Source organism: Miscanthus floridulus, chromosome 1, assembly GCF_019320115.1.
Source record: "Miscanthus floridulus cultivar M001 chromosome 1, ASM1932011v1, whole genome shotgun sequence".
Lineage (NCBI taxonomy): Eukaryota > Viridiplantae > Streptophyta > Magnoliopsida > Poales > Poaceae > Miscanthus > Miscanthus floridulus.
The window spans coordinates 143576700-143599646 of record NC_089580.1 but is presented as its reverse complement, the minus strand read 5'-3'; the positions used below and the strand labels follow the sequence as shown (position 1 = coordinate 143599646).

General features: G+C 42.5%; 1 protein-coding gene and 1 pseudogene across 4 annotated transcripts; both read left to right on the top strand.

Moving 5' to 3' along the window:
• Window positions 1-200: 200 nt before the first annotated feature.
• Window positions 201-18752, top strand: LOC136542859 (6-phosphofructo-2-kinase/fructose-2,6-bisphosphatase-like). 4 transcript variants are annotated; one of them, XM_066535504.1, is made up of 26 exons: window positions 254-1074; window positions 4173-4489; window positions 4617-4728; window positions 4855-4986; window positions 5069-5150; window positions 6716-7014; window positions 7813-8028; window positions 8887-9027; window positions 10672-10767; window positions 12445-12543; window positions 12629-12658; window positions 12894-12947; window positions 13034-13087; window positions 13154-13231; window positions 15449-15540; window positions 15621-15678; window positions 15772-15846; window positions 16089-16136; window positions 16472-16569; window positions 17204-17279; window positions 17355-17417; window positions 17513-17604; window positions 17741-17809; window positions 17906-17969; window positions 18050-18115; window positions 18430-18752. In XM_066535504.1, exons 1-26 carry the CDS (start codon window positions 451-453, stop codon window positions 18529-18531), a joined length of 3237 nt encoding a protein of 1078 aa, XP_066391601.1. In that variant the 5' UTR covers window positions 254-450; the 3' UTR covers window positions 18532-18752. The 4 variants fall into 4 exon arrangements, with proteins under 4 accessions (XP_066391605.1, XP_066391601.1, XP_066391608.1 ...); XM_066535511.1 differs by lacking the exons at window positions 254-1074; window positions 4173-4489; window positions 4617-4728; window positions 4855-4986; window positions 5069-5150 and adding exons at window positions 5179-6212; window positions 6299-6362; XM_066535513.1 differs by lacking the exons at window positions 254-1074; window positions 4173-4489; window positions 4617-4728; window positions 4855-4986; window positions 5069-5150 and adding exons at window positions 5180-6212; window positions 6299-6362 and having other exon boundaries at window positions 10675-10767.
• Window positions 18753-19949: 1197 nt separating this feature from the next.
• Window positions 19950-20890, top strand: LOC136464594 (trihelix transcription factor ENAP2-like; annotated as a pseudogene).
• The last annotated feature ends 2057 nt before the right edge of the window (window positions 20891-22947 follow it).

Below are 22947 nucleotides of genomic sequence, written 5' to 3'. Positions count from 1 at the left end.
TGCCAGAACAGAATAACAATTCAACAGCTAAAGCTAAAATCTCAAAGCACCTGTTAACATAACATAAATTCAACTTGAATCCAAGAATAAAACAGGGGTGGTTCGATTCAGATGATCGAACTGGCACACAGGAAAAATGAGAAAACAATGCAAGTATTGGCTGCATTTTACTTTAGGGAAGTTCCACAGACAAGTCAGCTACCCCATAGCAATCACTTTAAGGACAAGTAATTAGCCCAGCAACAGCTCCCACCAAACTCAATGCTTCACCCATTCTTGCTTGCACATTTGTAAGTTTCTCTAGCCAAGGCTCAAACAATGATACGGCACCTCACTTACAAAACATCACCTTTAATGCTACCACTATATGAGTGAGGAGGTAGGAGACATATATAGTGAGAGGAACCAATACCACCATACTGTAACCTCATCTCCTCTGATGAGAAAGAGATGATGAGGGAGGGTGATGCATGTGTTACGCTTCTAAGAAGCAAGCTCCATGGTCTGGTCGAAAGGAATCGCGCTCTCGAAGAGGAGAACAAGCAATTGAGACACCAAGTGAGCCGATTAAAAGGTCAGATCTCCTCTCTCGAAGGCCAGGATACTGATAAGAGGATGCTATGGAAGAAGCTGGAGAATTATGCAACCAGCATCAGCTACTCCAAGGAAAAGCAGTTTGTCCAGAGCAATGATGGTGCTAAGGAAGCTGTAGATCTCAACAGCTCATTGTATCACAGCAGGCAGCAATTCTCCAGGGTAAACCTAGTGAGATCAAGGGCGCCAAGGGTTCCAAATCCACCGCCCAATCCGACATGCACCCAACCAAAGACAACTATGAGAAAGGAAGGATGCATGACCCCTCCTCCTCCTCCACCACCACCTCCACTACCTTCCAAGTTGCAGAGGAGCACAAAGGCGATACAAAGGGTACCAGAGGTAGTCGAGTTGTACCGGTCGTTAGTGCGGCGTGAAGGCAAAAATGATGCAAAGTCTGGACCCGTAGGAATTCCAGCAGCAACAAACAGCAGAGAGATGATTGGGGAGATTGAGAACAGATCAGCTTATGTTTTAGCCGTAAGTACATATTTTTTTCCTATCAAGTTCAAGCATATTGATGTGTAACGTATTGTTCTACGTATCTGCTGATTCCTTCTGCCCTTTAATTCTTTTTCTTTTAATAAACACTTTCAATAAATGGTTGGGACAATATTTTTTCCAAGGCATTAGCTAGCAGTTCTTTATTGGATTACAGACATCGGAGAAGGATCGTCACCAATAAATTAATGATATCCAAAGGGAAATTTGTTTCTTGTATAACATGCTCCCTCATTGTTCAAAGCTTGCTCATCAGAATGTATCACATATTCTATGTGCATCCTGTGTTACTTTGAGAGCAGCCAACATTTGGTTTGTTTCTGAATGAGGTCCCCGTGGATAGAGGCTTGCCTACAACCAGTTTAACTGTTGATTCAGAGATAGACTACTGATACCCCTGCCTTGTCCATCTTGGCAGTTGGCAGCTAATATATAGTTTTCAGAGACTTTTTAAGTTAACACTTCACTACATAAACCATATATATGTACATTATGTATTTGATTTTTAAAAAAGAATCCTAACAACAATAAAGAAAACTTTTGTGATGTTTGTTAGCCCACAAGATCACCGGCTCAGGTGAGTCGACCACTCACCAGTCTTGCCGACCACGGCCGAGCACGACAGACGTTGTCCGACCACACACTATGGCTAGAGGTAGAAGAAGGGAGGGAAACAGAGCATACACACACAGCCAGAGACACCAGCGTTGGCCGGAGCCCTATATAGGAGATGGCAAATCTGAACTCTCTTTACTGAGTTGCAGTGGCAAACTATATATACAACTCTATCCATCTAGTCCTAGTACAGCTGCCATGCTGCTACAATGACTAGATAATACAGCAGGACTGACTTCGGCGCCTGTCCCTGTTGTGGCCACAGTGAGGCAGGTGAGCCGTTCGGCGCCTGCCTCCACAGTGGCTACAGTACCACAGCAGGGAGCCTTTTCGGCGCCGCCTTCCTTTACTGTGTGTTCACACAAGGAAGCAGTAGATTATCTAACAATTCTTCCCCTAATCCTACTGCTATCCCTTGTACCCCCTCCATGCCGATCATCTCCTTCAGCTCCGTGAGTCGAAGACGTCCAAGCGGTTTGGTGAGGACGTTCGCGAGTTGCCGACCAGTTTCGATGAACTCGATGACGATTTGCCATTCATCGACACAGTCCCTGAGGAAGTGTAACTTTACGTCGATGTGCTTGCTCCGGTCATGGAAAACCGGATTCTTCGCGAGGGCGATGGCAGGCTGGTTGTCCACCATCAGTGCTGGTGGGTGAACTTCCGCACCGGTCAGCTCGCCCAGCAGCCGGCGCAGCCACACAACTTGGCATGCCGCTGTGGCCGCCGCTACATACTCTGCCTCGCACATAGACAGCGCCACCACCTTCTGTTTCAGCGACAGCCATGAAATTGGAGCCGACCCGAGGAAGACGAGCACGCCAGAGGTGCTGCGTCGTCCGTCGATGTCCCCCGCCATGTCTGCATCGCTGAACACAGTGAGCTGCAGCCTGCTTCCGCCTGTCTTGGGAAAGACGATCCCTTGATCCATCGTCCCCTTGACGTAGCGCAACAGCCGCTTCACCGCAGCCCAGTGATCCTCCCTAGGATCCGCCATGAAGCGACTGACGTAGCCCACGACGAACGCAATGTCCGTCCTCATGTGGATTAGGTAGCGCAGACCGCCGACGATACTCCAGTAGAGTGTTGCATCCACCTTCGCCGCGGTACTGGCATTCGTCAGCTTCAGCTGCTTCTCCATCGGAGTCACGCATGGCTTGCACTCAGCCATGCCGCTCCACTCCAACAGCTTCGAGGCATACGCGCTCTGACCGAGCGTGAGTTCCTCCTTCCCCTATCTCACCTCGATGCCGAGGTAGTAGGAGAGTGCCCTGAGATCGCTCATTCGAAAACGAGCCGCCATCTCTCGCTTGAAGCTGTCGATGTCCTCCGCACGCGCACCGGTGACGATCAAGTCGTCCACATACACGCCGACGACAAGCTCCTTCCCCCGTCGCCGCGTGTAGAGTGCGTGCTCGGTTGCGCACCTTGTGAACCCAAGCTCGCCCAGCGTGGCGTTCCACGCTCGTGGGGCTTGTCGCAGCCCGTAGAGCGCCTTGTGCAGTCAGAGCACCCTGTGCTCCGCTCCCTTGATGGCGAAACCCGGAGGTTGCCTGACGAAGACCGTCTCCGCCACCTCCGATACCACTTGTTAGCCCACAAGATCACCGGCTCAGGTGAGTCGACCACTCACCAGTCTTGCCGACCACGACCGAGCACGACAGACGTTGTCCGACCACATACTATGGCTAGAGGTAGAAGAATGGAGGGAGAACAGAGCATACACACACAGCCAGAGACACCAGCGTTGGCCAGAGCCCTATATAGGAGATGGCAAATCTGAACTCTCTTTACTGAGTTGCAGTGAAAAACTATATATACAACTTTATCCATCTAGTCCTAGTACAGCTGCAATGCTGCTACAATGACTAGATAATACAGCAGGACTGACTTCGACGCCTGTCCCTGTTGTGGCTACAGTGAGGCAGGTGAGCTGTTTGGCGCTTGCCTCCACAGTGGCTACAGTACTACAGCAGGGAGCATTTTCGGCGCTGCCTTCCCTTGCTGTGTGTTCACACAAGGAAGCAATAGATTATCTAACAATGTTACTTTAGAGTTGACAACTCTTTAGTTTTACCACTACTAGCAAAATTGTAATGGTGGATCATGGTTTGTACAAATGGTGTAGAACTTAAGCCATGCTTTAATATTCTCCATATGCCCCCCTTAATAAAAAAGAACATTCAGCAAAACCTTTGCTATGTGTCTTAATTAAATATCTGGGTTATATATATGTGTGCATGTTTTATAGAAATTATAAAGTATTTTCACAATACTTAGTTTTACTGGGTTTCATAACATGACAAGGAATAGAAAGTAATGGTCAAAGCTGTTTACAGGGTACCATGTCAATGCCCAAACCATGGTTTATTTGTGACTGTTCGGAGTGTCAGTTATTTCCCCTATCAAACTCTTCTCAGAACTAAGTCTAAAACACCCCCTTATATTTTCCATTTCAACAGATTAAATCAGACGTAGAAAATCAAGGCAACTTTGTGAACTTCCTCGCAAGTGAAGTTCAAAACGCAGCATACAAAGAGATAGCTGATGTTGAAGAGTTTGTGAAGTGGCTTGATGGGGAATTGTCATACCTTGTGGATGAAAGAGCAGTGCTCAAACACTTCCCTAACTGGCCCGAGAAGAAAGCAGATGCTATGAGAGAAGCAGCATTCAACTACCGAGATCTGAAGAACCTAGAATCAGAAGCATCATCCTTTCATGATGACAGGAGAGTGGCTACACCTATGGCTCTCAAGCGCATGCAAGCTCTGCAGGATAAGTGAGTAAATGACCGAAATGTATTTAACAGAACAAAAATTGTTGAATACCTGCTTCTTTTAAATTCTACGGAATGGTACTAAATCAATACATCAACATTCACCTAATTGTACTTTCCCTTGTTGTAGAATTGAACAAGGTATTCATAACACTGAACGAGTAAGGGACAGTGCAAGCGGAAGATATAAGGATCTTAAGATACCATGGGAATGGATGCTCGACTCTGGAGTCATAAGCCAAGTATGTATTCCTAAACTCCTTTCACAGTATGTTCTGTCACAACTCACGATAAAGAAGAGGCACTTTGTCACAAAGTATGGAGTCCAAATATAATAATAGAGTGCATGCCCATCCTACATTAAACAGCTAAAGAAGGCTTCCTTGAAGCTTGCAAAAGAGTACATGAACCGCATTGTGAACACACTGAAGTCAGATCCATTTGCGAATGACGAGGAGCTACTTCTGCAAGGTGTCCGCTTCGCCTTCCGCATACATCAGGTAACTTGTTCCGAACAACAAATTACTTCGCAATGACATTTGCATAAACTAAGTAACTGATTACACCAAAACAAATTTGCAGCTTGCTGGTGGCTTTGACGAAGGATGCAGAAAAGCATTTCAAGAACTAAAAACTTATGCAAGTCAGAGTGATCAGAATTCAAGTGCGTCCAAATAAAAGTTGAGATCACACATAGATTATTATGACACATAGATTATTAAGTTTTGCCGAGGTTGGCTCCAAGGGAACTACACCAAATCTTGAGGATAACGCTGCATTTTATAAAGCTTAATTTATCTGGCATCGGTTGCTGATCTCTTGGATACAAGTTGAGGGTCTGAAAATTTCTATGCGAATAGTACATATAAGCACACACCTACTTATTTGCTTTTTCTGTACCATCTACAAACAACCAATCCACCAACATAGGACTCCCTTGAGAGTTGAGATCATTTGGGTCCTGGTCGATCATAGAATCATCCAAACAAATGCGCGAAGCATGACAAAAGCAGGCATAGAAATGCAGAATCGGTTTCTAAATCACTCACAGAGGAACGAGGGCAAGACATATCCTATCATGAAATTATCCCACAAGTACCTGGGTCGTGTAGGCGCTGCCCTTCGTGGGTGAATTCGCTGCAGAGACAACTGGTCGATCAGGGTCCTAGATATCATTTCGCCGTGGCGACGCGCCGCCGCCGGTCGCCGTCGTTTACTTCCCCGCAGCTTTTCCCATTTTTCCCACTAGACTCCGTGGAGACGGGATCGGGGACGGCTCGCCACCTCACCTGGGCCCACGAGGCAGCGAGACGCTCCCGCACCGTCACCGTCGCGCACCAAATTCCCACTTTCCCAGCTTCAGTTCAGGCTTGTGTTACTGTCCTTATCACCGTATTAGTTACTGACTGGTGGGCCAAGATACGTTCCTGGCCCCGCTTGCTGTGTCACTGGAACTATATCCTCTGTACTGTAACACCCATCGCGCTCTCGTGTCGGCCCCACTCCGAATCGGCGAGCCCACGACATCGGCGCTTCCTTCCGGCACCTTCCAAGTCACGAGAAAGGCTTCGCTCCGAACTCGCCGGCGATGGCGAGCTCCGGCGGAATCTCCGACCAGCTCTTCGTCTCCGTCAAGTTAGAGAGCCCGCGCCTCGCGGAGCTCGACCTCGCCCCCCACCTCTTCGGCTCCCACCTTGTGCCTGGCTCGTGGGACCCCTGCAAGGCCGTAAGCTCCGGATCGCCTCTAGCCCGCGTGATGTGTGCGCGGAGCGGATTTTTGACTCGTTTCGGGGGTTTTTTTTTTCCACGCAGCTGCCGTTGGAGCGGGCGGCCACCGCCGTGTGGGAGTTCAGCTGCGTCGTGCCTTCGCAGCACGGTAAGTCGGTTGATTTTATCCTGGAGTTTGATAACTTCGCAGGGCCGCAGAGGTCCTTGGTTCCTCCGTAGCGAGGTTTGGGATAGGACGAGCGCAATCCGTGCTACGCCGTTGGGATGTGCATGCACTGATATTTCAGGAATTGGGCTGTGCTACTTTTAATTGGGAATGAATGAATTCTTGTGTGTGAGGGAAACAATGTAGTGTGTGAAGTTGTGCTTTAAAAATGAAAATTAGTGATTTGTCAATTGTCGCTGAGGATTTTTCTTTAGGATTTTTCTTTTTTGTATATGTTCAGTCAGATTTTGTTTCAGTTGTTAGCATTCTAAGTAGTTGTTCTGTGTTTTTACTAGAATCGCTGGATTTCAAGTTTGTTTTGAAGCGAAAAGATGATAGTTCTCAGTACATTATTGAGGAGGGACCTAACCGACCACTGGGTTGCCAGAGCAATGAATTTGAAATGAGGACTGCGGTGTTTAAACTCAATGAAGGGAAGGAGGTACTTGAGTGCAAGGTTCAGGTTGAGACAGAAATGTTATCCCCATTTGACCTGGCGGCTAGTTGGAGGGCTCATCAGGAGTATTTTCAGCCTTCAAGGGTGCGAGGGACCCACGATGTCACTATCAACCCTGGGTTAGAAGGCAGGGCCAAGGTCTGTTTCACTGTTTTCATTTTATATTTGGACACACATAGATCAGTGATATGCATAGAAATTTAAAAGTTGCAAGACTGGTTATAAAAACAACTATTCGACTAGTGACACTGGCCACAGTCTAAATGGTTCCCAAGCAATGGCCGACACCTAACAGTCTGATACTTTCGATTCTGCTGTTGTAGATGTAGACAACTTGGCACATTTTGCAACTTGGTTGTGGGACTTGACAATTCTTTGGGCCCTAGGAGAATACATTTATTCCAAGTGTTGTTTTTTCTATTATTAGTTGATATTGACATGATGAACTTACTGGAGATACGTGAGTAGGACTGTAAATATTTTAGCAAAAATATTATAGAATTACGAAGCATATCACTATGAAGAGTATGAGTGTATGCCCATCTTTTGGGAAAATGTCAAGATGTTTAATGGCCTGTCTCGAACTCTAATGAGGATTTGTGACAATTGGGGATCTTTGCATAATGCATTAAAACTTGATGATGACTCTTTTACCTCAAGAAGAGTTGCAAGCATTTAAAACGTACTATACTAACATGTCACCATTGAAAGTGAGAAACCACAATATTTTTTAGGTACAGATAGAACCGACATTGCAAAAATATGTCCAACCATAAAGTTCTCAATTAAAGTAATTATTTTGGTCAAGAATAGTGTGGGCTCACGCATGCTTTTAAAGGAACACTCTTCCCACAAAGCTGTTGTCTATGTTTCTATATCAAAGTAAATGCTGCTTCCTTTTCCATTCTGCCAATTTTCTCTTGTTCATTCAAACAGAATGGCTTCGCTTCTGGTTTGGAGCTTGATTTAGAGAAGTATGTAGTTCCAACACCAAACATGGGCTCAGGTGTTGTTTATGCAGCTAACTTAACTGAAAATCCACGCTCATTATTGCAAACTGGGAGTTCCTCAAACAATGATACCACAAAGGACATTTTGCACAGCTCAACTAAAGGCGATTCATCCTCGAATCACTATGTTAACACTATGAAGGTATAACTTCAGTTTCATTGTTTGATTAATTCTTAGCTTAAAATCATGCAACTATGGTAATTTAGGTGTTCCACTATAGAAAAGGTAGATGTACTATTGGCTGAAATATGTGAGAATTTTGGGAGCTTAGAAGTAACTTCAATAGTGTCATCATAATTTGTTCAAGCATGCAGCCAGTTAACTTTTACTTTTAGCTATTTAATTCACTCCGAAATAAAAATTAGGTTAAATTAATTTGACTGAAGGGCGGGCCTGGTGCAAGCGGTAGAGTCTTACCACCTGTGACCGGAAGGTCCCGGGTTCGAGTCGCGGTCTCCTCGCATTGCACAGGCGAGGGTAAGGCTTGCCACTAACACCCTTCCCCAGACCCCGCACAGAGCGGGAGCTCTCTGCACTGGGTACGCCCTTTTTTTAATTTGACTGAGTTCATTAGCCAGAAGAACTAATCCTAGTGCTGAAGTGCGTGGGTTTATGGTCATGAACTTACCAACTTCCCTTTACTTATTGGAATATAAGCCACATAGTATCAAATTTCTTCAAGTTTCTCATACATATTGTTGGTGCAACACCAGACAATGGATGGATCTATCTCTTGATTTTGATCATTTAGATTTCTGTACCTTGAATATCTAATAGCTAGCATTTTCTGCCTGAAAGAGTTTTGACCTATACTTATGCACTTTGCTGTGATTTATGTCTCTGGTGTGGTCAGCATGGCATTTTCTTTATGTTTAAATGGAAGAAACACTGATGTTTGGCCCTTTCTTGCCATCTGTTGTATATAGCCCTTTGAATATATATACATATAGCAGTTCTAAATGTAATTAATCCAGAGATGTTTTCTAATTTTTTGCTCAGAGTGCAATTGGAGGGCATGCGCCATCACTGGAAGAACAAAGGGCAATGTTTGTTGATAGAGGTGTTGGCTCACCAAACTTTGCAAGACCAACAAAGGAAACCTTTTCGATGAGCAACTTTAAGTTGGATTCTGAATCAAAGGTTGTACATTATTCACTTCAGGTCACTAGATTTAGTAAAACTTAATACTCGTGGGCTTATAGCAAGTATAATCTCTATATGCTATGTCCTAGCTATTTGATACATCCTAATAGGTAGTATTAAATTGTAAGTATCAAAGGGAAACTTCACAACTGGTTAGGGTATCTTTAGTTCCAGGGAAGGAAGAGTATACTTAAGAAGCATTTTCTTTCTTGCCAATTGGCAAGGTTGGGGAATGGTGGGCAAGAGAGACAAATATGCCTTTGCTGTAACATGCGTAGAGGGTGCACACCTAGTTATCTCGAATGTCCAACAACATTCAATGCATAGAAACATGTCTTGTGTTTAGGGATGCAATTGGGTACCCAATGGGTACTTTTGGGTTACTACTTCAGTTCATTTGCATCCCATTTTTCTTTCTTTGAAATCCAGATTAGTTCAATTTGATAAGTTTTTTTTTGAGTAAATTGCACCCTGGGTACTTAAACTATTGGGGCATTACCATCTAGGTACTCGAACTGAAAAACCTATCACCTGGGTACTTAAATTATTGGGCCATATCATCTGGGTACCGTCGCCGCCGCTGCAGAGTGAACAGGAGCGCGGGAAAATGAATTTTGAATCTTTTTCTTTTTCTGAAAATGGATGAATAGTGCTGGAATTTGTTATTTTTGTAAAAAAATAATTAGAGCTCCAAACATTCTAAAAATTTTTGTGTAGCCTCTATATGATGTACTCTACCTAGGAAAAATATGAAACTTGGAAAATGAATAGTTTTTGTATGCTTAAAAATTACCTCTTTTAATTAATAAATGAACTTCCATAAATTTTATAATTAAAATAAATAAATGTCCAAAAAGAGGCGGCCTACCTGTGCTCGCCTGCTCGCTCGCACACAGGTAGGCCGCCTCTTTTTGACATTTATTTATTTTAATTATAAAATTTATGGAAGTTCATTTATTAATTAAAAGAGGTAATTTTTAAACATACAAAAACTATTCATTTTCCAAGTTTCATATTTTTCCTAGGTAGAGTACATCATATAGAGGCTACACAAAAATTTTTAGAATGTTTGGAGCTCTAATTATTTTTTTATAAAAATAACAAATTCCAGCACTATTCATCCATTTTCAGAAAAAGAAAAAGATTCAAAATTCATTTTCCCGCGCTCCTGTTCACTCTGCAGCGGCGGCGACGGTACCCAGATGATATGGCCCAATAGTTTAAGTACCCAGGTGATAGGTTTTTCAGTTCGAGTACCTAGATGGTAATGCCCCAATAGTTTAAGTACCCAGGGTGCAATTTACTCAGTTTTTTTTATCAACTCAATTACCCAGAAAGAAACAAAACTTGCATCCCCTACTTGTGCTTCAATGCTTCACTCTTTCAATAAAAGTTGCACAATGTTGAAGCTCATGAAGTTAAGTAGCTAGAATCAACCCTTGGCTTCTGCTTAGGGTCAAGAGATATCCAGGATACCTATTTCCATTTCACCCTTTCTTTGATTCACTATTACATTCTACCACATATATGTGGAAAGATTGATTTCTTGTCATCCTATGATATTCGTTGTAACAGCATCTGAATCTGTTAAAACTTGTTGCTTCATTTTTTGTCACCTTAACTTCTGACAGCTGCCTCCAGCAGGGTATGCCAGCAGCAGAAGGGGCTGTTGCAGCAGCTGCAGTAGCTGATCAGATGTATGGGCCAAAAGAGGACCGCAAGTTGGCCATAGTGTTGGTAAATCTCGTACACTTAGTGTTTTACCTTGGTAGCTATGACACAGTTATTGCAGATTTACTTAAACTTGAAGCTAGATAAGTGTCTTCCATTTCTGGGGAATTGTCCTTTTTCTGTATAAAATATAAAAAAGCAATGATTTCGTAAGACTATAAGAATTTGTTGTAGCAGAAGTTTTTGCTCAGCCCAAAATCCACAAAGAATAACTTGCTAAGTGATATGAGTGGTCTATTTTGAAATATGCAACCTCATCTGCCTAGTTTGCACATCATTTGTTCAATTGTTCTGATGTACTCATGTACATCAGTCAAACAGCACTGTCACTGTGTATCCAGCAAGCTTTTTTTCCTTTAGGTATTGCACCGATAAAAAAATGGGGGCACTTTCTTTGATAGTACTCAATTTGAAGGGTTTGCTCCCATGCTATCGTTTTTCATCATATTGCAAAAATAACACTGCAATTAATCAGAATCATGCTTCATCTAGCACTGTACCATTAGATAGCAAATCAATGGTCCAGATCACACCTTGAATCACCCTCCATTTAACCGACCATGAACATAGCTCATGCTCATTCACATCCAGCCCAAATCTGGAAGTGGCAAGGTCTCCTGCGTCTATGTAGAGTATCTGGGAAGCCGGTCAGGGAGGGATTGGGAGGGGCAGAGAGGAGCCGTGACCGGGAGGGGTGGAGAGGAGGGGATCATGCGCGCGGGGAGAAGGACCCGTGGGCAGAGGAAGTCGCGCACAGAGGCATCGCGAGGTGGGTGGCCATGGTCCGTGGAGTCAGCGGCACGGGAGAGATGAGAAGTTAGGGTAGAGGAAGGAGCCGGAAGGGGACCCGGACTCTTGATACCATGTAGAGAATTATGGGAACACCTCACACCCATTAGGGAGGGGTGGCTTTCATATATATAGTCAAGATACAACTTGGAGTACAAGTTACACGATATACATGTGTTAGACTATACATATCTCTAATAGTCTGTCACCTCCCTGCTATCCTCACCCCATCCCCCTCACATGCCTTCCTCCTTGGCACCCTTGGACCCTCTTTTGCACAAAACAAGCAGTCGCTGAAATCGAGTAACTGCTGCAAATCAAGCCACCACCGCCAATCAGGGGACGAGCAAGCCTGACACTGTGCCCGGTTGCTGAGCTGCCCGCCCACCAAGCCCTGCACCTAGACTCCTAGAGCAATGGTATGAAACAGGAGAAGCCATGAGGAGCTCGTGGAGATGTGTGCCCTAGGCTGCCAAGTCATCGCACATGCTACAGCAGGCAAGTGCCAGCTTGCTTTTCCTCTCGCCTCTCTTTGGTTCCCTCCGCTTATCAGCGAGAACAGAGATCACCAGAGAAGGTGACGCGGACTGAGGTTGACAGAGTGCTAGAGCCCTAGAGGAGGAGGAGGGGAACAGATGCAGTGGTATTGTTTCAACCCTAAATATGATGGTACTGCAGCAAAACGGTTTGGATTGAGTTCTATGAGGGCAATTTTTTCCTTTTTAAAAAAAATTACAGCACAGCCTTATAAAAATATAGACTTTTTGATGTGCATGGTTCAGCTCTATATATTGCATATAAAAGATGGTATGCATATATTCAGATAACTGGAACTATTCCTGTTAATTCATTGCGTGCATGCAGTTCTTTTTTAATCATGTGCTGATATTCTAGGTTGGGCTACCAGCTCGTGGTAAGACCTTTACAGCAGCTAAACTTACAAGATATCTCAGATGGTTAGGTCATGAAACAAAACACTTCAATGTTGGAAAGGTGATCATTTAGTTTAAGCTAATTTTGTAGAGAAAATTGCATGTGTGTATGGTATCACTAATCATGTTTGCTATTTGTTTTCTAGTACCGCCGGCTCAAACATGGAACTAATCAGGTACTTACAACTTTTTGACTCATCATACCATTTTTTCAGCAGGAGTGGGGGGGAGGGGGGGGGGGGGGGGGGGGGGGGGGGGGGGGGGGTAGCAGCACATCCATTACTATTCTCAGACTTCTATTTAATTCTTGATATTTTTATGAATCGTATAGTTTGCAATTCCGGTTTCTTTTTGCCCCTATATAACCCTGTCCAAGAAGAATTTCTAATACCATCTTGTTATTTTGAGCAGACTGCTGATTTCTTTCGTGGAGATAACAGGGAGGGTGTGGAGGCACGTAACGAGGTTAGTGAATTGCATCAGGCATGCCTTTCTAGAAACATATACTGTTTTCTTTTTTTTCTTGTAAGATCGTCCCCATGCTTTTGAAGGTGGCTGCATTAGCAATGGAAGATATGCTATCTTGGATGCAGGAAGGTGGTCAGGTAGGGCATTGATTTGGTAGCACCGCGATAGTGCTTTTCGATGATTTACTTTCAGCTGGTCTGCAGGTTGGTATTTTCGATGCCACAAACAGCACAAGAATACGGAGAAACATGCTGATGAAAATGGCTGAAGGAAAATGTAAGGTATGATTAAATCATCGTGTGCATCTTGGGCATCCTTTTGGTTTGAATTTTTTGTCTCCTGCCAAGTGGCAATAGTATTTTTTATCCCGAACTAAACAGGAGTGTTGCGTGCCATTTCATTAAAAAAGTGCCAATAGTATTATTTGGCAGTTGTTAGCCATGTTCACATGTCACTTTTCCAGCTGTCAAGCATTCATGCCCACTGCATTTAGAAGTTATGACATTTTCAAATCATTTATGGTGGGTGCACTCCTTATATCAGGGTGAATGTTGTTTCTTTCCTTGTGGACACCTTTGTTCTTGTGGTAGCCTGCCCCCTCCCGCCTCCCCTCCCTTCTAAAGTAGTAGATGTGCATACCTAGTGAACATGATCTAAATAGAGAAAGGTTGGCCTTCTAATAAGGTTCTCTTGTGTATTAATTCCTGAAGAGCTAAGAAATTTGCTTGGCAGTTTACAGTTGGCGAATAGTATTATCATCATCTAGACTGGATCCATGTACTTGCATTCTCTAAAGGACCTTCCCTCGGTTACAAAGTGGAAACCTCTTTGAATAGTCTATGCATTTGGCGCCATGGTGTGGAGATTAAAGCTCATGGCCAGTTGCTTCTTAGTAATGCATGCATGTTGAAAGCCATTATTAGAAGCTACTGCATAAAAAGTTATATCAGCAAGAGATTTGGTCTTATCTGGCTCAAAAAATAAACATTAATCAGCCACTCCAGAGCATTTGAAACACGTCATTATCTTCCATGTTAGGATCATGGGAGCTATCAACATTCTCATTTAACACTAAAATATATTGAACTGAGAATATATTTACCATGCCAAGATTGGTCTTGCCAGCAAACTCAGCAAAACAGGAGTTACCATGAAAAAACCTAAAGGCAGGATAGCCATTTCTGTTCCTCAGCTATCGTCCGATGCTCAATTTCGTCCCTGAACTACTAAAGTGGCTGTTGCACTCCTCAAACTTAACTTTTGGGCTCAATTTCGTCCATGAAATGTCAAAGTGGTCGTTTCAGTCCTCAAACTTTTCTTTTAGGCTCATTCTCGCTCCTCATCCTTATCATGCCTCATCAGCCCCAGCTCCATCGCAAGCGGAGGTGAATGGTCGCTGTTGAGAGGACTGCAGGTTGTGTTGAGCTAGGGATGTTGGGATACGCACGGGTGACACAGCTGGGTCTAGTGACCGCAGGTGGCGCACATGGTCGATGCCACATGCGGCCGTCAACTATGCTGAAGGCGGCGTGACCTACAACTGTGCACAATGGGACAATTGCATGACAACAATGGGGTGGAGGGCTGCAGGCGGGTGCAGGTGGTGGAGTGTTGTGGTGGAGAAGGCCTTTGAGCTGCAACACCTCCAGGATTTGCTTTAGTGTCGTGCCACGTAGGATGAGGAGCGGTGCTGGAGCTGATGAGGCATGAAATGAAAGTGGCATGCCACGTAGGATGAGGAGCAAGGATGAGCCCAAAAGTAAAGTTTGAGGACTAAAATGGTCACTTTGATAGTTTGTGGAGAAATTGAGCCCAAAAGTAAAGTTTGAGCACTGATATGGACACTTTGATAGTTCATGGACAAAATTGAGCCTAAAAGTAAACTTTAAAGGCTGAAACAACCACTTTGGTAGTTTAGGGATAAAATTGAGCATCGAGGGATAGTTCAGGGACAACAATGGCTATTCCGCCATATTGAGAGCAAATTAGATTATCCAGAAAAAGCCATTGCTGAGGTACTTATGTTCCTGTTGCTGCCACCCAACTGGAACCTAGACTAATAAATCTTTCTTCTGTGTGTTATATGGTAGTGTGGGGAGAGGTTGAAGAACATGTTTAAGACCTGTAATCGGATAATTAGATTTTCTTAGGGAAAGGGTGGGTGACTACAATCAGAAGAGTGAAATTTGGACCATTTGCCTCATTTATTGAAAAAAATGTGTGAAGTTTTCTTTTTTCTTTTTTCTTTTTTCAATGCAAACAGTTTAAAACAAGTGAAGATTCAGTGCACTCCTTTGGAAGAATATTTGGTTTGTTTTGTGACAGCATTTATAAAGTAATCTTGTATAGTTACATAAAACAGATTTTCAGATAAGATTTTTCATGAGGTGCAGCATATGTACATTATGGAACACTATATTAAGCTCCTGTGCTCCTGTATGGTTTGGGGTGTATTACTATTTCCCTTTAACATATGGGTCCTTGCCTTTGCTTTCTAGATCATCTTTTTGGAAACATTATGTAATGACCAAGATGTTCTTGAGAGAAATATACGATTGAAAGTTCAACAAAGTCCCGATTATGCAGAGCAGTAAGAAATAAATGATTTGCCTGCCTATTTGCATCCTGTTGGTGCACCATTTTATGCAATCATTGTCTTCTATGTTACAGAACAGATTTTGAAGCTGGTGTACAAGATTTCAAAGAGCGATTGACCTATTATGAAAAGGTCTGTAATTGCCAAATTATATTATATAGGAACACAATTTTTTTTGTCAAGAATATAGTATAGTTATATGTAAACATTTTGAAACCTTTTCAGGTCTATGAACCGGTGGAAGAAGGTTCTTACATAAAAATGATTGACATGGTTAGTGGGAAGGGGGGCCAACTAAAGGTATGTATGAACAGTCAAGTGACACATGTAAAAGTAATATCAAAAGTTATATTCCCTGTGATATTGCTACTTTATGATTGCTTAATTGTACAATCTTGAACTGGTTATTTTGCTTATCATACAAATACTAATATATCGAGTAGAAGCATATGTGCTGTTTTGAATATACTACTGACATACCTTGCAACCTTGCTTCTAGTGGCATATTCCTAATCTCATACCCTACTTTGGTTTTCATGCAGATTAATGACATAAGTGGTTACTTGCCTGGACGGATTGTTTTCTTCTTGGTACATACACAGAAAATCATATCCTTTTGTTGGGCGCACATTAATACGACTGGATATCTTTGCAGTTTGGTGTACCCTTGTAGGTCAAATCATTATTTGTGTTGTGTTTAGTGATTCAATGATCTGCTGGGGTCTATCTGATTAGTTTTATGTTTATATGGATATTTTTGTCAAATTTCTACTCTGCTCTTTATCTTCACAATGTTGTAATTTAGTCACAGTGAATCCTCACTGCATCTTTTTTTCTTGCTTGAACCTGGAGAATTCAACACACCACTGACAGATATAGGTCAAATCATGATGAGTTTTTTCAACTGGGTTATGTACTGTTACAGGTTAACTGTCATCTGACGCCTCGTCCTATCCTGCTAACAAGACATGGCGAAAGTATGGATAATGTCAGAGGAAGAATCGGTGGAGACTCTTCTTTGAGGTCTTAAGTTTCTTTATTCTGTATTTCTGTCATTAGTATCTTTGATTTCTTTGTTCTGCAGTTTGGTATTTACCTCTTTGCTGTCATATTAATTTGGGTGCCATGCTAAGGAAAAATCCATAATAAGTTTCAAATGTTCGTGATCTTGCATATCAACATGCGCAACCAGTAAAAGTGAAAGATCATAAGATCAAGCCCAAGTAAAAAAATAGTTTCTTGCTAATTTTTTGCTCTCATTTTTTTCCCCTTAAGCTTAAGTGCACAGGAGAACTGCATGTCATTGCAGTAAGTAGGAATGAAGTTATGAGCAAACAAACACCACCTCACCCTTGTTTTTCCTCTTTTGAGTTGAGTGTCGTATTATTTATTATATTATCATTGATGAACTTTGTGATATATGTACTGTAAATTGGACTTGTGATAGACCGAGGTATAAGCCTTGGTGATAAAGACATACGAACTTGTGAGCTCTTACCTTGAAAGGGGGAAAAGAGAGGGAGTTACATGTATGGGAAAAGCAACTCCATTCATATTTGCTTATGCTTGCATGGATGCAATATTTGGGCAATTCTTGGTATATGCTAATTTTGCATTCTGCTTTTGACTTTCATGTGATGGAATAATTGGTATGCAGTGAGGCCGGTGAGCTTTATTCAAGGAAGCTTGCAAGCTTTGTGGAGAAGCGACTGAAGTCCGAGCGGACTGCCTCTGTAAGTATGTCATTTGCTTCTCTGTTCAGTGAAGGGAAAAATAATCATTAAGTTTATTTGCAACAATGATTTCAGATATGGACTAGCACACTGCAGAGAACAATATTAACAGCACATCCGATCATTGGTTTTCCAAAGGTTAGCTATCATAGGTGATTGAAAACGGTCTAGCAAGACTGTCCTCTACTTATAGAAGTGTTACCAAAACTAACTTGTTTCTTGTGTTCTTCTAGATACAATGGCGTGCTCTTGACGAGATAAATGCTGGGGTCTGTGATGGGATGACATACGATGAAATAAAGAAATGTAAACCTGAAGAATATGAGTACGTGAATTCACTGATATCATGGCATTTTATGTTAAAAAATCCCCTTCATCACTGAAATTTTGGTTGTTATTACACAATTTTTTAGTAGCTCCCCTCCCCCATTCTGTTTGCCTCATGTTATATACCTTCTCAGATCACGAAGAAAAGACAAGCTGAGGTATCGTTATCCGAGAGGAGAATCCTACCTTGACGTCATTCAAAGGTTGGTATGGCCTACTTGATACTGTTGCATGTCTCTATACATGATTCAGTTACTTATATGTGTTGCCACTTAATCTTAAAATTCCTCTCTGTCCAGATTAGAACCTGTAATAATTGAGCTTGAACGACAGCGTGCTCCAGTTGTAGTCATAGCTCACCAGGTAAGGACCAGCATTTTCATTCTTCTGTTCTTTTTTGGTACTAAGCTATTGTAGATGCCTGAGAAGAAAATTCTGTATAGGCTGTGTTAAGAGCACTTTATGCATATTTTGCGGACAAACCACTCGAGGAAGTCCCAAATATTGAGGTAAGGCATTTTGTGCCAACTTGTAGTACTTCCTCCGGTCAGAAATATATGTCCATCTAGGCTTGTCCTAAGTCAAACTTGTTTAGCTTTGGCTATCAATATCTAAAAAAATGTATAGTTAGACAACATAGTTTGGCATGGCTGAATTCATTATGGAAACTATCTTTATAATATATAATGATTTCATGTGTATATTTATAGATATTAGAAGTCAAACTTAAACAAATTTGACTTAACACAAACATAGATGGACTTATATTTCTGATCAGAAGTAAATTGATTATTTTACTGTGGCTAAAAATATGTTCCTGCAGATACCTCTACATACAATAATTGAGATACAAATGGGTGTTGCTGGTGTTCAAGAGAAACGGTACAAACTCATGGATGCAATCCATCCCACAGCGGGGTTATAAGAAATAATGCATGGAGCTCACCTTCTAAAAGCAATGGTGGCACAAATAAATTTATTTTGTGGTGATATATGTATCACAACATTCAATCAATTAGAAGCTATAGTTCGAAGTGGAATATTACCCCACTAGGTTTAGCTCATAGATGATTTGACATTTGACTTACAAATTTTGGTGGGTTATGTACTCCTCATAATTCATGAGTTCTGAGCATGTTTAATTCAGGTCTGAGTTTTAATCAAGTTTATTCAGGTCCTCAAGACTTGTCAGGGCTCGTGCCAAATAAAAAATTTAAAAATATTTTCAACTAAAAATCTAATAGTTATAACGAAAGAAGATAGTTACCCTCTGTTATTAATTTTGTATAGTTGTAAGCGTAGTTTGGTCAGCCTTTTTTATTCGAAACGTTTACATAGTACTTCAAAAAAAACTGATGGTTACCCACCCTCTATGAGCCCCTGGCCCATAAGCATTGTTCTCCTAAACGACTGTTTAGTCCGTTTAAAAAATGTTTTAAAAGGTAAACGAAGCCCACCCATATCATTTAGGTCCTACACAGTGAATTAAATAATTGGACTGTCTAAACCCATTTAAATCGTTAAAACCTGTCTAAACAGAAGCGAGATAAACATGATTAAATGAGCTAAATGACCTTTCCATTCGCCATTTAGAATGAATAAAATAATTAAAATTACCACATTTGACACCCAACTAATTAATACAGCATAAGTATATAAGATCGAGCGGAATCTTTTTTTTAAAAAAAAATATATTTAGTAGACTATTTATTTCTTATAGATGTAAATATGTAAACTTTCTAGCATATTTGACATTTACACATAAGATATGTATATTTTAATATTAATATACACCATCTAACTCCTTTTAAATACTACTGAACAGTCAAAATACTAAACAAAAGGTGACTGACTATTTATAGTATAGTGTTTAGAAGAATAGACTACCCACAAAAGGCTGCTTGTCCACTCAAAATAAAGAGAAGTTTCAGAAAGAGAACGATCAGTTACCCACGAATGATATTTTCCTCTTCTGCCCACAAAATTTACTATGGTAATTATGTAAATAGTCACCAACGACTCACAATTACCATTGTTTTTTTTTTTTTGAGTGGACTCACAATCACCATTGGTGGCTGTGATTCACAATTACTATCTCTGTCCGTGAAAGGAAGTAATTATGGTGTGCGTGCCAGTTAAAGTGCTTCACATTTGATCATGTTTCTGGTAAATAGTATTCACATTTATAACTCCAAATTAATTTATTATAAAAATATATTTCGTAATTAATCTAATGATGTTTATTTGATATTATAAATATTTATATTTTTTAATTATAATTGGGCAAACTTGAAGTAACTGTTTTAGAATTGCATTCTTCTGGTGGGCTGGTAGCCTGCTCATATGGTAACTGTGAGTCAAACCCACAAAATTTTCCTTTATAAATGAGCAGCCTGCGCGGCCTGCGACCATATGCTAGTATTCTCTGCCTGTTAGTGCAACCACCCCCACCCGACCTGCTAGTTTAGCCACCGTTCAGTTTCGCTCGCACGACGAGATGCCCGGACGCAGCCCACCACCGCCGGAGAGTGCCTCCGGGAACTGGTGTGACGGCGAGACTCATCGACGCGTGGGGCCCCGTCCACCTGCGCCGCCGCCCGCGGGGCCTCCGCCTGGAGGACTGGCGCGCCGCGGCCAGAGCCGTCAACGCCCACCGCGCCGCCGCGGGGCGCCGCTTCAACCGCACCCGCGTCCAGTGCCAGACCCGCGTCCGCACCCTCAAGCAGCGGTACAAGGAGGAGCTCCCGAAGCAGCCGCCGTCGGGGTGGCGCCACCTCCCGCGGCTCCACGCGTTCCTGGCCAGCCCCGACGACTCGCCTCCGGGCTTTCCGGCGGCCAGGGCGCCGGCGACCGTCGTCAAGCAGGAGGCGGAGGAGGAGGCATTGGGCTGGAGGAGAGCTGGACTGTTCCGAGGAGGCCGAGGAATGCGGCCGCAGGGACGGCGTTCTGCCCGGGGGCGGTGGTGGTGAAGCTGGCGGAGGTGTACGAGCGCGTGGAGCTGGCCAGGATCGCCGCCGAGAAGGTCAAGATGGAGATGCAGCAGGCGCAGGAGATGGAGGTGCAGAAGGCCATGTTCGACGCCGTGACGATGGAGCAGTAGAAGGTGAAAACTACGAAACCACGCTACCAAAGTTCCCCTGCCCTGCCACTGAAGATGATTCAGGGATGCATAGTAGATTATGTGTAATGAAAATAGCTTAGAGTAGACCTTACTTTAGTGCTGTGTTTTTAGAACTTGTGCTAGCTTGAGTGCTTGACTTCAGTGTAGTCGACAACAACATATGTAGGAGTAATACTTACCAGGAGTGGCCTTCTCGTTGCTAAGTAAAATTACGAATGACAGGATGAAAATTAAATGATCGGGTCGTTCGTTGTATCAGTACATTTTTAGCTTCAATTTTTTTGCTACTACTAGCACTGCATTCACTTGCTGTTGCTAGGCACTGCACGTTGATGTCCAATCATTTTAGAAGATTACTACTCCTAGTACTTGTTTCCAGTTGCCTTTGGGCATAGAACAGTTATTCTTGGAGGAGGGTTGGTTTCCTAGGTGACTGATCCGGCCATAATATACTCCCGTGATTTTCTACTGCACTGGCAGCAGAAATCGAACGTACATACGACCACCGCAATGCGTGAAGGCACGGAGGAAAGGAAGAGCGGTACGCCCTCAGCGGTTCAGCCATAGTCCTCAGCTAGTACGTCTTCCATTTTCCATGACGCGTACAACGCGGCGTTTTGCAGCCGAAGCACCGCGCCTCGCCGCCTTGGGCTACCTAACTCAACAGCAGTTCGACCTCGCCGCACGGTCCACACCCGCAGACGCGCGCCGGACGCCACCCCGCTCCGCCGGTCCGCCCGCCCACCCGTTGCGCCAGAAGTTGCCGCGGCGAAACAAGCCCGTAGCTCCCACCCCATTGTTAGCAACCCAACTCGATTCAAGCAACAAGCAAGATACAATATCTCAGGGGAAGGGAGATTGGAGCAGAGAAAAAAAAGGAAGAACAGGGTAACATAGATCTTGTCATATCAACGAGTGTTCTATTCTTATTCTCACTAAGGCTATTTGATTATGAAGTGTACTTGGTCAAGAATTGATGTCTAATTCTAAATTCATCACACAACTCATCAATTCTAGTGTTCTTGAACTCACTACCATTGTCACTTCTAACTCTCTTGATGGTTATTTTAAACTCATTGTGAATGCCCTTGACAAATGATTTGAATGTTGCAAACACATCACTTTTGTCCACTAGGAAAAATACCCAAGTGTATCTAGTATAATCATCCACCATCACAAAACCACATTTGTTTCCATCGATGCTAGTGTATTGTGTTGGCCCAAACAAATTCATATGCAATAACTCAAATGCTTTACTATTGCTCGTCATGCTTTTCTTAGGATGGGTGTTTCCAATTTTTTTACCGGCTTGACAAAAGCTATAAAGCTTATCTTTTTCAAACACAACATCTTTCAAGCATATAACCAAGTCATAATTAATCAATCTATTCAATTGTTTTATTCCAACATGACCAAACATTCTATGCCATAATCAACCTATGCTAGACTTAGTGAACAAACATATAGATAATTAAGCTTCACTAGCATTGAAATCAACCAAGTATAGATTCTCATATATAAAGCATTTGAAGATCAAGTTAGAGCCATCTACATGTATGATCTCTACATCATCTACCCCAAATATGCATTTGAATCCAAGATCACACAATTGAGCCACGGATAACAAATTAAAATTCAAACTCTAAACAAGCAACACATTGAAAATGCTTATATCATTGAATATTGCAATCTTACCAAGCCTCTTGATCTTGCCTTTGCCATTGTCACCAAATATAATACTATCATAATCATCATTGTCATTGGTGTTGATTGAGTTGAACATTCTTGCATCACCAATCATATGTTGAGTGCACCCACTATCAAGAACTCAATACTTTCCTCCAGCTTTGTAATTGACCTATAAAAGAAGATCTATTCTTTTTAGGTACCCAAACTTGCTTGGGTCCTTGAAGGTTAGTGACCAAGCTCTTTGGCACCCAAATGGCTTTCTTCTTTGAGCTCATCCATGGTGTAGCAATGAACTTAGCTTTCACACCATTTATACCCTTAGTAAACACATAGAAAGAATTAATCGTAATTAAGGATACATTAGCATTTTTGCTCTTGTTCTTGCACTCATGCTTTTTATGACCAACTTGTTTGCAGCTAGTGTAAAACCGATCATTGTTCTTCATAAAGCTAGGCTTGTGAGGAGCAAAGTGTAACACCATCGGTGTTACACTGTACAGTCTTTTGCTAAAACACTGCATGAGCATCATA

What these genes read in the sequence shown, in the direction of transcription:
- LOC136542859 (XM_066535504.1), top strand. Translation starts at nt 451, where the DNA reads ATGATGAGGGAGGGTGATGCATGTGTTACGCTTCTAAGAAGCAAGCTC. An exon ending in GATTGACCTATTATGAAAAG is followed by an intron (nt 15,679 to 15,771) that starts GTCTGTAATTGC and finishes AAACCTTTTCAG; the next exon opens with GTCTATGAACCGGTGGAAGA. An exon ending in TACCTTGACGTCATTCAAAG is followed by an intron (nt 17,810 to 17,905) that starts GTTGGTATGGCC and finishes CTCTCTGTCCAG; the next exon opens with ATTAGAACCTGTAATAATTG.